This window comes from Notothenia rossii, assembly GCF_949606895.1.
Source record: "Notothenia rossii genome assembly, chromosome: 7".
Lineage (NCBI taxonomy): Eukaryota > Metazoa > Chordata > Actinopteri > Perciformes > Nototheniidae > Notothenia > Notothenia rossii.
In genome coordinates, this window is record NC_136905.1 from 55,165,006 (window position 1) to 55,178,700 (window position 13,695).

Below are 13,695 nucleotides of genomic sequence, written 5' to 3' on the forward strand. Positions count from 1 at the left end.
CCGTGGAGGGTAAGAAAGTGGAATGTTCACTGTTCAGTGGTAAAAAGCTAGTCAGGGGAGTTGTGACAGGAATCCCCGTCAGAATATCAGCTGATGATGTGAAAGAGAATATAACAAATGCAAAAATAAGTGATGTCAAACGCATGAAAGCAAACCGCAATAGGATTAAAGAAGATAGTCTTTCGGTTTTTATCACCTTTGATGAAAAAAGGCTTCCGGAAAAGATACTTATTGGATATATGTGTTATGATGTGAGACCGTATGTTCCACCACCAATAAGATGTTTTAAATGTCAGAGATTTGGACACGTGGCGGCAGTGTGCAAGGGAAAACAAAGGTGTGGCAGATGTGGTGGAGATCATGAATACGGAAAATGTGAAGAAGGGGCAAAGCTGAAATGCTGCAATTGCGGAGGGGAGCATTGCTCAGCGTACCGTGGATGTGAGGTTAGCAAGAAAGCAGAAGAGGTGCAGCCAGTCAGGGTGACGCAGGGAGTTAGCTATGCAGAGGCAGCAAAGACAGTTTCAGGAGGAATGCAGGTTACAATGGAAAACAACAATAAGAGCAAAGAAACAGGAAAAGTCCACAACTGTGTTAAGTTGAAGGAGGACACTCTGATAGTGAGTAAAAGAGAGTTTGTACTGTTTATGGCAGAGATTATCAACTGTTCAGTGCAGACTACAAGCCGGAATGAAAGAATCAAAAATAATTGTCAAATCAGCTGAAAAGTACCTTGATGGGAAAGGGATGCAGTGGGAAAGTGTGAAAGATATACTAAATGATGACGTCCAACAACCTCAGACATGGACTGGATCATCATGATGGTGTTAATTGTACTGCAGTGGAATGCTAGAAGTTTAATTGCAAATGGACAAGAGTTAAATAAATATATTGACAACCTGGGAGAGAAACCTAATGTACTTTGTATTCAGGAAACATGGCTGAAACCACAACTGAATTTTATTGTGAAGGGATATACTGCAGTTAGACGAGATAGGAGGCTTGTTTGAGACAAGCGAGACCTGCGCAGACCTGCGCAATTTCGATCAACGTCTTGCTAGTGCGTTGCATGATGGTTAGTCATTTTGTCCGACTTGCTCTGGATGCTCGCTCACATGAGACGTTGAAATCTCGCGGGACAAAGACGCCCGCAGCCTTGAGAGCGAGGCAAGGCGAGGCGCCGCAGTTCCTCTCCACGGGCTGCGGAAGCAAAATGCTTGATGGGAAACGACTCGCTGGCAGGGCCGTGGGAAGTAGGGGTGCTGAGGGTGCTGCAGCACCCCCTGGTGGAGGACAGAGGATCTGCACTTCCACAAGATGTACCGGCGGGGATTGTTGTTAGCTTCTGCTGCGCTAACGGATATAAGAAGCTGTTTCTACAATAATGTGGAGAGAGAGTTCTGTCCTGTCAGACTGAGAGGCTCAGTGAGGTAAAGGACTCTGAGGGTTTAGATAGTTCACTTTAGTCTAAGTTATCTCAGTGGGTCTCAAACGTTTTGATCACAATTTATGTAAGCAAATACTTCAAAGGGACACCTTTATAATTATTAGGATAAATAAAAACAGGTTTGAAATCATTCCAATGTATACTATAGGACAGTAAACCAAAAATATTGTTTAAAACCAGAGAGATTTAAAAATATGCATAAATAAATGTTAACTGGTAAAATAAGATATAAATGAACCACAAAAATAAAACAAGTTAGCCTACATTTATTTGTTATTGGCTATGGTAGTTTATTGGTTATGTTCACATACAAACCGATGTTTTTCACATGGGTGTTTAGAGTTGTATCCCCTAGATCAGTCTCTAGTAATTGGGCGCTCAAAGTGCACCAGATTGAAGTATTTTACTTTAAAATGTTAAAAAAATCTTCCCGGGGGGACACCCCCGGACCCCCTTAGAGGATCTGAAGTCCACCCCCCAATTCAACATGTTCATGCAATACTAAATACATTTGAAGCCTTTTTATATAAGCTGTCCACCATATCAATTCGTTTCTCTTTTTGTAGTGTATTAGTCTTTTGTAGAGGTTTTTCATTGCCAGCTAAAATCTTGCCTAGTGCAGCAAATTGGTCAAAACCGGCCCTGGTGTCATCCCCACAGCACCCCCCATTTGAAACATGTTCCCACGGCTATGCTCGCTGGTATCTCGAGCTGAGCGCTCATTGGTGGGTTTTACCACGTGGTGCTGATGAAACTCTCCAATTGGCTCGGCAAAAGTTTGTTGTTGTTTTGTGTCAGTTTTACCGCACTTCCATTCACATTTTTCATCATTGTTCCACAATTGTTTATCATCATGAAATTGATATATTGTATAATATACTTGCACTGCTTACCGTTTTCATACTTTATATATCTTAGCATATTCATACACACTGTTCATACTGCTCACAGGCTTCTGTGTATATTCATACCCCTCACTGTTTATTCATCATTCAATTCATTCTACATTTTATTCTGTAGATTGTGTACATTACTTTTCACTTTACTGCTTGTTGCACTCCTGGTTAGAAGCTAAACTGCATTTCGTTGTCTCAGTACCTGTAATATGTTCAATAACAATACATTTTAATCTAATCTTGAACAGGAACAAATGTATTTACTTAACTTAGTACATATCTGACATTAACGATTAAACACATATGTGCATTCTTTATAATGCAAACCGAGTCAAGCCGACTCCGGAGGTGGCGGTATGCACCTTAAAGTTGTTTGCAATCCGCCAAAAAACCGAGAGAAGAAGAAGAAGAAGGCGAAGAAGAAGAAGAAGGCGAAGAAGAAGAAGAAGCCGACTCGGAGCTGTCTGACTTCAGGCGAGCTTTTTGAGACCTCCCCCGGCTGCGATCGCCTATTCTCGTCTACTTTCGAGGCGAGCCGCAACGCGTCTCAAACAAGCCTAGGGACTCTGGCAGAGTGGGAGGAGTTGCAACATTCATACAGAGTGGTATAAGTTACAAAGTTATGCATGTAAGTACAGATCATGAAGCAATAGTTATAAGGGTATGGAATGATAGAGGACCTATAGATATAGTAAATTATTATAATCCATGTAGGAAATTAGATCAAAGGATATTAGAGGATGCTGGGGGTTCACTGCAAGACAAAGTAATATGGTGTGGGGATTTTAATTCACATAACTCGCTATGGGGAAGCAGTAGCACAGATGCAAATGGTGCAGTAGCTGAGGAATTTATAGATGACCACGGGCTAGTGTGTATTAACACTGGGGAAGGAACACGATATAACTGCACGAAGAATATAGAAACAGTACTCGATCTGACATTTGTATCTAGTGCTTTAGCAGGTATAATTACATGGAATGTGGTAAAGCATACTACAGTGGGCAGCGATCATTATCCGGTAATGACTAAAGTTGGGACCAACATAAGGTTTGAAAAGGAAAAGAAAATTCCTAGATGGAAATTGGGAAAGGCTAATTGGGATGCCTTCCAAGTTGTAAGTACGAATAGATGTAAAACACTTCAAGAGGAAAATTATGATGACATAAATAAATTCAATTATGAGCTGGTTAAGGTTATCATTCATTCAGCTAAAGAAACAATTCTGGAAATTGCAGGAGTTAGGTGTACCAAGAGTGTACCCTGGTGGAATGGTGAATGTAGGAAATCCATTAAAGACAGAAATAAATCATTCAGGCAACTCAAAAAACTCCATTCTCAGGAAGCTTTGAATCAGTATAAAAGGGCCCAGGCTATAGTAAGGAGAACAATAAAAACACTTTTTGGAGGCAATATTGCAATAGTATTGGAAGAGAAGTACAGCTTGCAGATGTTTGGGGCATGATTAGGAGAATGGGGGGAATTCGAAGGAATTATGAGTTGTCAGTTTTGAGCAGAGGGGACAAAATGTCTGTCACAAACTTAGGAAAGGCGGAACTTCTAGCTCAAACAATTAGGAAAGTTCATAGTTCAGACAACCTTACAGAGGAAGCCAGGCAGTGCAGAAATAATACACTCATGGAAAACCCGAGAATATTGGATAGAGTAGAAGTGTTAGGGGATCAGGTGGACCTGCATTTTAGTATGTTTGAGTTGAGAAAAGCAATTATTAGTGCTCGTCAAACCACTCCTGGGAAAGATGGTGTTTGTTACAAAATGTTGGAACACATGACAGATAACACTCTAGTCATTGTGTTAAGATTGTTTAATAGGGTGTGGGATTCTGGCCAACTTCCTTCAGTGTGGAAACAAGCGATAATAGTGCCCATTCTAAAGCCAGGGAAAGACCCTTCAGATCCATCTAGCTACAGGCCTATTGCCCTGACATCTCATTTATGCAAAATCATGGAAAGAATGGTTACAGAAAGGTTAACATATATCTTAGAAAGTAATGCTCTGTTGTCCCCATATCAAAGTGGGTTCCGTAGGGGTCGGAATACAATGGATTCTATATTGTGCTTAGAATCAGACATCAGGAAAGCACAGACCAACAAGGAAGTATTGATTGCATTCTTCTTTGATATTGAAAAGGCTTATGACATGCTCTGGAAGGAAGGACTACTAATCAAGTTAAAATCATTGGGAATTGGTGGTAAAGCATATAATTGGGTTATGAATTTTTTACTGGACAGAAAAATACAAGTAAGAGTAGGTGCAAAATATTCAAGTGTTTATGCTGTGGAAAATGGTACTCCGCAAGGTAGTGTGTGTAGTCCGTTGCTGTTCAATATAATGATACATGACATTTTTAATCAAGTTAATCCAAGTATGGGAAAATCTTTGTATGCAGATGATGGGGCTTTGTGGGCAAAAGGCCGCAATGTAGCACATGTTGGAAAGAAAATACAAGCTGCAATAGTGGAAGTGGAGAAATGGTCAAATAAATGGGGATTCAAACTGTCAGTAGCTAAGACGCAGGTCATTTGTTTTACAAAACGGCATAACATTACTCCTATATCGTTAAAATTGTATGAGCAACCTCTTGAACAAGTTAATACAATAAGATTTCTTGGTGTTTGGTTTGACAGAAAGCTAACATGGAGCAATCATATAGGAAAAGTTCAAAATAAATGTAAAAAAGTCATCAATGTACTTCGGTGTTTGGCGGGACAGGAGTGGGGAGCAAGTAGGTCATCACTTCTGAATATATATTGGGCACTCATGAGACCTGTATTCGATTATGGGTGTATAGCATTCATGGCAGCAGCAGAATCAAACCTTAACAAGCTGGATGTCCTACAAGCTCAGGCCCTGAGAATTTGTAGTGGAGCTTTTAAAACATCTCCAGTATCAGCAATACAGGTAGAAATGGGAGAAATGCCTTTAAGGATAAAAAGAGTTAAGTTAATGTTGGCATACTGGGTAAACCTTCAGGGGCACAGTGATAGTCATCCTGCGAAAAGTATTTTGAAAGACTGCTGGGAGCACAATGAGTCACATTTAATACGTTTTGAATGGATTGGCGATGTTAAAGCAGCAAGTATAGGTATGAATCAAATACAGTATTGCCCCACAGTTCCACTCTCGTCCATTCCACCCTGGTTATTCCCATTGCCAAGTGTAGACCTCAATATACAAAGGGAGTTAAAGGAAAAGAAAGAACTACCAGTATGGCGCATAGTCCAGAATTATTTTGCAAGATATCACTCGGACTCAACAATCATATTTACAGATGGTTCCAAAGATCCAGAGACAGGGCGTGCAGGGGCAGCAGTATACATCCCAGTGAGTAATACACATATCAAGAAAAGGGTAACAGACCATGTGTCAGTATACACCACAGAGTTGTTGGCATTGGTACTGTCATTGAAATGGATAGAGGAGAAAGAAATACATAATAGTGTAATTGCATCTGACAGCTTTTCAGCATTATCGAGTATACGATCAGGTAGATCTTCATCTAGAATGGACATAATAAATGAAATATATCTAATTTTATATAAAATGCAAATCAAAGGCATAGCAACTCGTTTCATCTGGGTTCCTGCTCATGTTGGTGTGGAGGGTAATGAACCGGTGGATATTCTGGCCAAACAAACACTCAGAAGTATGAACATAGACATAGAAGTTCCACTCAGTAAAGCGGAGGTTAAAACATTCATACCTGAAATATGCACAAACAACATGGCAAGATCATTGGGACCTTAGTGACACAGGAAGACATCTTTATAAAATTCAAAGGGTATGTGGGGGATGGAAGGAAGGTGGGGTTTAAAAGAAGGGAGGAAAATGTCATTTCTCGGATAAGAATAGGTCATACAGGTCTCAATCATACATTTAGTATAATAGGAAAGCATCCAACCGGAAAGTGTATACACTGTAGCCAGCCAGAAACTGTTGAGCATGTTTTACTGCTTTGCAGGAAATATAGTACTCAGAGAAATGTGTTTTTCCAGACACTGAAGAAAGCAAAATTCCATGACTTGTCGCTATCAGGACTATTAGGGAAAACATCAGGCAATATATATTGTGAGATTATTAAATTTCTAAGAGAAATTGATAAATTTAAAATAATCTAGAGTTTTAAATGGGTCTTTGTTTTGTTTCTTTTGTTTATTGTTTTCTGCTTAGTCTCTTGTCCACACTCCAGTCCAGTTGGTGGCGGTAATGCACCTACAAGTTGGTTTGCCAACCGCCAATAAACACGAAAGAAGAAGAAGAAGAAGAACAACAACAAATTAACCACCTTATCAGGTAAAGACCAAAAGGTCGTTCAGCCTGACGTTTCATTCAAACGTAAGTCAACTTTTACTTCGTTGAAACAAGCTGTTATGTAAAGACGAGTCAACTTATTAATGCACGTCATTCAATGGTTACCTTTCTGTAACATTACGTCACGTTACTTACTTACAAGTATTCATGAGAGGTTACTATGGCTCTCTTGCTTATTATACATCCATGCTCTCTTGCTACACGAGCTAGCTTTCATACACTCCTATTTAAGGACTAATGTTCTACTGATCTTAAAGACTTAAAAATAAAGTATGCATTTAAACCTAATGGATGAATTATCCCTAAACACAATACATAATCTAAATGAATGAAAGAAAAGCTTTCTGTAGATGGTTGTACTGTACAGTATAATAGTAGATTGGCAATACACTTTCCATTCATTCCGCTATGATTCCGCCATGGTATGATTTATACTGTTGTATGGAAATGCCCAGGATTATTGCCATGTATCTCTGAACAGATTTTTACTATAGCTATTTTATCCTGAAATAAAAAATGTTTCGAATGACTAATATTAACTTTATTTTGTGGGAAATGTATATGTTGTGTTTGTTATTGAATCAGAAAATATGCATATATTTAACAAGCAGGGATACAAAAATAGATCATATATAATAATTGAATATAATACAAATTCAATTTAATCTCCCTATTGTTTTTGAAGACTCAATAGGACAGGGAATACCATTTTGACAGCTAATAATATGTACAAATAATACGTAGGCATAAAGTAATGTTCCTTCTCCTCACCTTACTGAAATACTCTCCTTCTCCCTAGAGCAGTGGTTCTCAAACTTTTTCTGTCAGGCCCCCCCTTTGGAGAAAAAAAAAAGTCGGGCCCCCCCAAAACGAATAATCAGGCTCAATGGCGGCGCCAGAGATTTATTTTGGGGGTGCTGTGGGGTAGCTTGACGTTTCATAGAGGGTGCTCAAACATTTAGGGTTTCCCATTAATGTACCGGTCGCTACAGTGGAATTTTCTACTGCAACAATCCCCACGCAAATACACAACGTACCCGCGACTGTTACAATGAAGGCTCAATATTCAGCTCACGGCATATAGGTGTAAGCAGGGATAAAGTGCTATTTTTATAGGTGATGTGTGGACGTCACATAGGGGGGTCCGGGGGCAAGCTTCCCCGGGAAGATTTATTTTTAAATATTGAAGTTAAAAGCATCAATCTGGTGCACTTTGAGAGCGAAAGGAAGAGATCTATGGATACATCTCTCAACACCCAGAAACAGAAATGTAAACAGATTTACTTTTTCTTGATGGATATTTTACAAATCACCCTTTTAAACTTTATTCTTGTTTTACTGTCATATAGTATTTCATACCTGTTTTTCATTTATTCTCTTATTTTTTTATAACTATAATGATCATATAAACGTGTGCCTCGGAAATAATTATTTACATTAATGGTGACCAAAACATTTGAGACCCACTGAGATAACACTGAGAGAGTCCTTTAGCTCTCAGTCTGACAGGAGAGGACTCTCCTCCACTTTGTTGTTGAAAAAACTCCTTATATCCGTTAGCGTAGCTCGCTAGCACCAGAAGCTAACAACAACGATCTCCAGTACCGGTGCGCTCTCTCTCTCTCTCACGCGCACACAAAATGGCTCGTTCCACACACACACACAGAGCCGAGCTTTAATGAAACAGAGACCCAGACGTAATAGTACTGTACTGCATCATATTATTTTCGAATCAATAATTTTTCAAATTATGATTTTTATTTTATTTTATTTTATTTATTTATTTATTTATTTTTTATAACCATTTTTCCTCCTGGTCTCTCGCGCCCCCCCTGGCATGCCTCTGCGCCCACCAGGGGGGGCGCGCCCCCCACTTTGAGAACCACTGCCCTAGAGACACATTGAAGTACCTGTTGCTAACTTCCTGCCACCATTACTGGAGAACTATTACTGACTTTTACTTTAACCAAAATAACCTTAGCTAAAGGTCTTCTCACTTACCTCTTCCTTTAAGGTGGATGTTGTCATCGCACTTCTCACTCTTCTTTACTTTAGTTTAGCATTTCAGTTCAAAGGCTTATGGCGAGGCCTTTCCACCTGAACACCCCCCTGCTGGAGAGCGTCAGCATGACCCAGCGTGTGGGGACCCCGGTGTTCCTGAAGATGGAGAACTCTCAGCCCTCGGGCTCCTTCAAGATCAGAGGCATCGGCCACCTCTGCCAGCAGGTAGGACCCCCAGCTCCACTATCTGACACTGAGTCAATTCAATTATAGGCCAATGTGGCAGCTAAATATATCATTAAAATAGAAATCTAACTTAAACTAAAACTCTCGCTGGGGCACCAGTAAGCTAATGTTACGCAGGTAAATATTGTCAATGTCCAGGCAAGAAATTGTCGTCTTTGTTCCTTTATTTGATCGTATTCCAATGATACGTTGCATCAAAAACAATGATTTTCTGTGACCTTTCCCGCATTTCTCTTGTGGCATTTCCTATATTTCCGGGTAAAAAACCATATACTGGTCTGGTGCGCCAATCCCACCACCACCCGTCTCAAATACATAATAATCACAAGGTGCCCTTAAATATTGGAGTGGCCCAAAACCTCCTTCAAAATAAAAGTATAAATACTTACACTAAATAATAATGCATTTACTATAAACATTATTTGAACCATTTAATAACAAATCAATATATAGCTCCAACAGCCGATAAGTGATTATGTTGCTCTCAGCTAAACATTTAGGTAACACTAACATGCTTTTCTCTTCCACAGCTGGCCAAAGACTCTAAAGGAGTCGTCTGCTCTTCAGGTGACACTTACTGTGACTCATGTTAATATCATAGACTGTTTATATAAAGGTTCATACTATAAATATTTCAATACAATACTGTATATCATTTTAGCTCACACTCTTATCCAAACAACTTACATCCGCATCTATACCATGCCTTCAGGAGCAATGTTAGCTTTAATATTCTGCCATTTATCAAAAATATAATTGCGTAAATATGTTATGAAAGCACCAGTAGTCAACCCTTACAATATTGTTGTCTAATATATAATTATTTGTTGTAATATCTGATATAATCCTATACGTGTTATACATTGTAGTACAATTTGCACATTTAGACTTGAACTTCTTGTGTTTTTATCAATATTTGTGATGCTATTTTAATAAAACAATGCTGACTGTAATACCTCCCAGTGTGTCTGTTCTCCAGGTGGAAATGCTGGGATGGCAGCAGCGTACGTAGCCAGGAAGATGTGTGTCCCGGTCACCATCGTGGTCCCCTCCTCCACCCCTCAGCTGGTGGTGCAGAGGCTCAGGGACCAGGGGGCCACGGTCAACATCACAGGAAAGGTGCATTGGTTTTATATTTCTGATCCATCTGCATTTATCTTCATTCTTTAGAACGGGAATGAACACAAGATGTTCAGATGTTTGTTTTTGGGGTAAGATGGTGAATGTGTATCACAGCCTTGCAGGTGATCTTACTCCACCTTTCCCTAAAACAATACGTCTATTAGAAAAACCGCCAGACCCTCAACTCAGTAAAGCAGCCATGCTTATATCATCACCATTGTTTGGTTTGAGGTGTGAGCTTGCCTTTGAACAATTTGCTTTTTCATTTACGCTTATCATGCGCTGAAACATGCATAGACTTTTACACTTTTTCTTACAATGCAAAATATATAAAAATTAGGCAACCAGTCTTGCTAACCTGACTTTAATATAACATTTTCAGTTGGCATTAGTTGTAATATTACGTTTTATTTATGGATGTGCAGGTAGATGTCCAGGAACTGCAAATGGAAATAGCTTAATCTGGCTGAAATGATCTCTTCTCTTTATTCAGACATTTGTTTTTAGACGCTGTCCTTGTTAAATAAAGACATGAAGGAAAAATGCAAATAAAAGAAGAGAAAATCAAATCAGTTCTTCTCCCCAGGTTTGGGATGATGCCAATACAGAGGCTCTGAGACTGGCAGACACTGAAGGACTCACCTATGTCCCTCCATTCGACCACCCCCTGCTCTGGTACTCCTCACAATTCAAATATCCTAATATCAAACTACTAAACTCACAATGTAATGACTAACATCGTGCTCTCCTCTCAGGCAGGGCCACAGCAGTGTGATCTCTGAGGTGGCAGCCTCTCTGGAGGAGAAGCCTGGAGCTGTGCTGCTGTCTGTGGGCGGGGGGGGGCTCCTCTGCGGAGTCATCCAGGGCCTGAAGGACGTGGGCTGGACGGATGTACCCGTCATCGCTATGGAGACGGTGGGCGCCGACTGTTTCAACGCTGCGGTTAAAGCGGGGAGGTTGGTCACGCTGGATGACATCACTAGGTGAGAGGGTAAAGGAGTTCAGATCTTTCCTGCGGTCTTTGAATGCAGCCCAACCAACCCCCCCCCCTCCTCTGTGTCTCCACAGCGAGGCCAAGTGTCTCGGAGCGAAGACGGTTTGCAGGAAGGCGTTTGAGTTCAGTCAGAGTGGAGAGATCTCCATCATCTCTGAGCTGGTGACGGACCAGCAAGCTCTGAGCGCCGTGGAGACGTTCCTGGGTCAGTGAGGCTTGCTTAAATGTGGATTTAAAAGTTTCTAAAAACTTTAAAAAAAACTTTATCAGCCCAAACACATCTAAGAAAATTCTTACTTTTGCTTGAACTGGTAATATGGCCTCTATAATGAAGTTGTTTTCATATTAGCTCGTGTTTGTTTTCCTTAAAGAGCCCTATTCTGCTGTTTGGGGTTTTCCCTTTCCTGCAGTGTGTTCTATAGGTCTTTGTGCTTTTAAATGGTCTGCTTGTAAATGCCCCCCCCCCCCCCCCCCCACCGCGCCTAGGCTGAAGGGCAGGACATCTCTAAGCGGTTGACCTATCCCAACAGAGCCAGCCAGCTAACCAATCAGAGCAGACTGGGCTCTGGTTTCAGACAGAGGGTGAAAAGAGGTGCTGCAGCACAGGCAGTATGAGGAACATAAAGAGCTTTCTGAACATAAAGCAAGGAGACGTGTCCCAGGAGTAGGACTCTTCACATTTTGTTCCAAGAAACACATTTTATCAGTAAAAAGACCTCTGAAGCTTCTTTGTGTCATAAAAACAGTGGTTGCTAACAAGTGCCTAGATGAGAGTTCTAAACGTGACCACGGCAAACATTAGCCGCCTTTAGCTTAGCGGTGGTGACTTGAAGTCATGTGACCGTCATGTAGTTCCTTTATAGCCTAACTTTTTAAAAATCCTAAACGTAATACTTTTTGTAGATGAGGAGCGTGTGTTGGTGGAGATGGCGTGTGGAGCAGCACTGGCAGCCGTCTACAGCGGACTCGTACACAGATTACAGGATGAAGGTATGCTCTGGAGTCTTCCTCATCTTCAGAAACACTCCTCTACAACACAAACACTGACGCTGTGTGTGAGACTGGATTTAGGAGAAATCACTATATGGTTCAGAAATCCAGCATGTCTTGTTTTTCTCGTGGCAGCTCTTCTCTTATGTGTGGTGCTTTACTGCACATTATAAGACATTTTCAGACAAGAGCCCTGTGTGTAAAATATGTTCAAAATGAGTCAAACGTTCTGTATGTAGTGTTTTTCTAAAAACGTGAGACTCCTGCAGATGATGGTCAGATGCTCTTCTCTTCCTTCAGGCCGGCTGCCGGCCCCCCTCGGCCCCCTTCTGGTGATCGTGTGCGGGGGCAGCAGCGTGGACATGGAGCAACTGAGCCATCTTAAACACAAACTGCACACTTAAAGTACTGTGTGTGTGAGCAAGTGTGAGTGTGTGGGGGTGCATAGCAACACGTGTCTATGTGACCGGCCATTGTTGGGCCACCACTGCTAAAAAGTAGCATCAGTTCAGTGAATGATGTCCGGACGGATGAGTGAGAGCTAAATGATTTCTGGGAATAAGAACAATTACAAGAGCTATAACATGTGATTTAAAAGCAACTGTGTGTGTGGAGTAGCAGAAAATATAAAAAATGCAATAGTTTCTTAGAAATCCCAAATGTCTTCAGTTCTGAATTATTGAGTGAGTCATTGAATATGATGTAACCTCAATCAGGCTCTCAGCTCTCTGAGCTGTCAGAACACAATGACTGGTTTGTCCACATGGTGGCGCCACAGAGTCACTTTCCAGAAACAAACCGGCCGTCCACAGCCTGATACAGAAACTTCATGGTGAAAAACGTTTCAAATGTATATTTTTATGTAATTAATCATAAATGATCAGCATGTCTTCTCTTTTTTTGTTTTATGGGTCCAATGCAGAAATACATTTTAAATTAAAACGACAGACCCTTTAAAGCTGGATTATTTTGTGTCACTTTCACTTGAATCGTACAGTTAGTGGTGCTTGTGGAAAGTTATTACCATGGAAACAGCTCCTCACTGTTCTGCCTGCTGTTGGAGTGTTGGATTTAACAACCTGTTCAGTCTTTGCCTTTTTATCTCTGTTGTTATATAACATTAGTTTAACAAAAACTTACAAAGTAATATATATGTACTGACTATGACGACTTCAGTAAATATTTGATAAAATATATATATATATATATATGTATGTATAACTATGTTTTTATCTCCCCACATCAGTAACACACCTAGCATATTAAAAATACACTCACTGGCCACTTTATTAGGTTCATCTGTTTGACTGCTCGTTAACGCAAATATGTAATCAGCGAATCACATGGCAGCAACTCAATGCCTTTAGGCCTGTAGACATGGTGAAGAGGACCTGGTGAAGTTCAAAGAAAGAAGAAAGGGGATTTAAGTGACTTGGAACGTGGCATGGTGGTGCCATGCGGGTCGGTCTGAGTATTTCACAAACTGATGATCTACTGGGATTTTCACACACAACCATCTCTAGAGTTTAAAGAGAATGGTCCGAAAAAGGGAAACATCCAGTGAGCGGCCGTTCTCTGGGAGACGTGTTGATGCCAGAGGTCAGAGGAGAATGGCCAGACTGGTTCAAGATGATAGAAAGGCAACAGTAACTCAAATATCACTAGTT

At 40.6% G+C, this 13,695-nt stretch overlaps 1 protein-coding gene across 6 annotated transcripts; it reads left to right on the forward strand.

Moving 5' to 3' along the window:
* The first annotated feature begins 2,764 nt into the window (after positions 1 to 2,764).
* Positions 2,765 to 12,986, forward strand: sdsl (serine dehydratase-like). 6 transcript variants are annotated; one of them, XM_079640303.1, is made up of 10 exons: positions 2,765 to 2,971; positions 6,535 to 6,699; positions 8,690 to 8,901; positions 9,453 to 9,489; positions 9,902 to 10,041; positions 10,631 to 10,719; positions 10,800 to 11,027; positions 11,113 to 11,243; positions 11,942 to 12,028; positions 12,329 to 12,986. In XM_079640303.1, the coding sequence occupies exons 3-10, from the start codon at positions 8,755 to 8,757 to the stop codon at positions 12,430 to 12,432; spliced, it is 963 nt and encodes a 320-aa protein (XP_079496429.1). In that variant the 5' UTR covers positions 2,765 to 2,971; positions 6,535 to 6,699; positions 8,690 to 8,754; the 3' UTR covers positions 12,433 to 12,986. The 6 variants fall into 6 exon arrangements, with proteins under 6 accessions (XP_079496429.1, XP_079496428.1, XP_079496430.1 ...); XM_079640302.1 differs by having other exon boundaries at positions 8,736 to 8,901; XM_079640304.1 differs by having other exon boundaries at positions 6,535 to 6,657.
* The last annotated feature ends 709 nt before the right edge of the window (positions 12,987 to 13,695 follow it).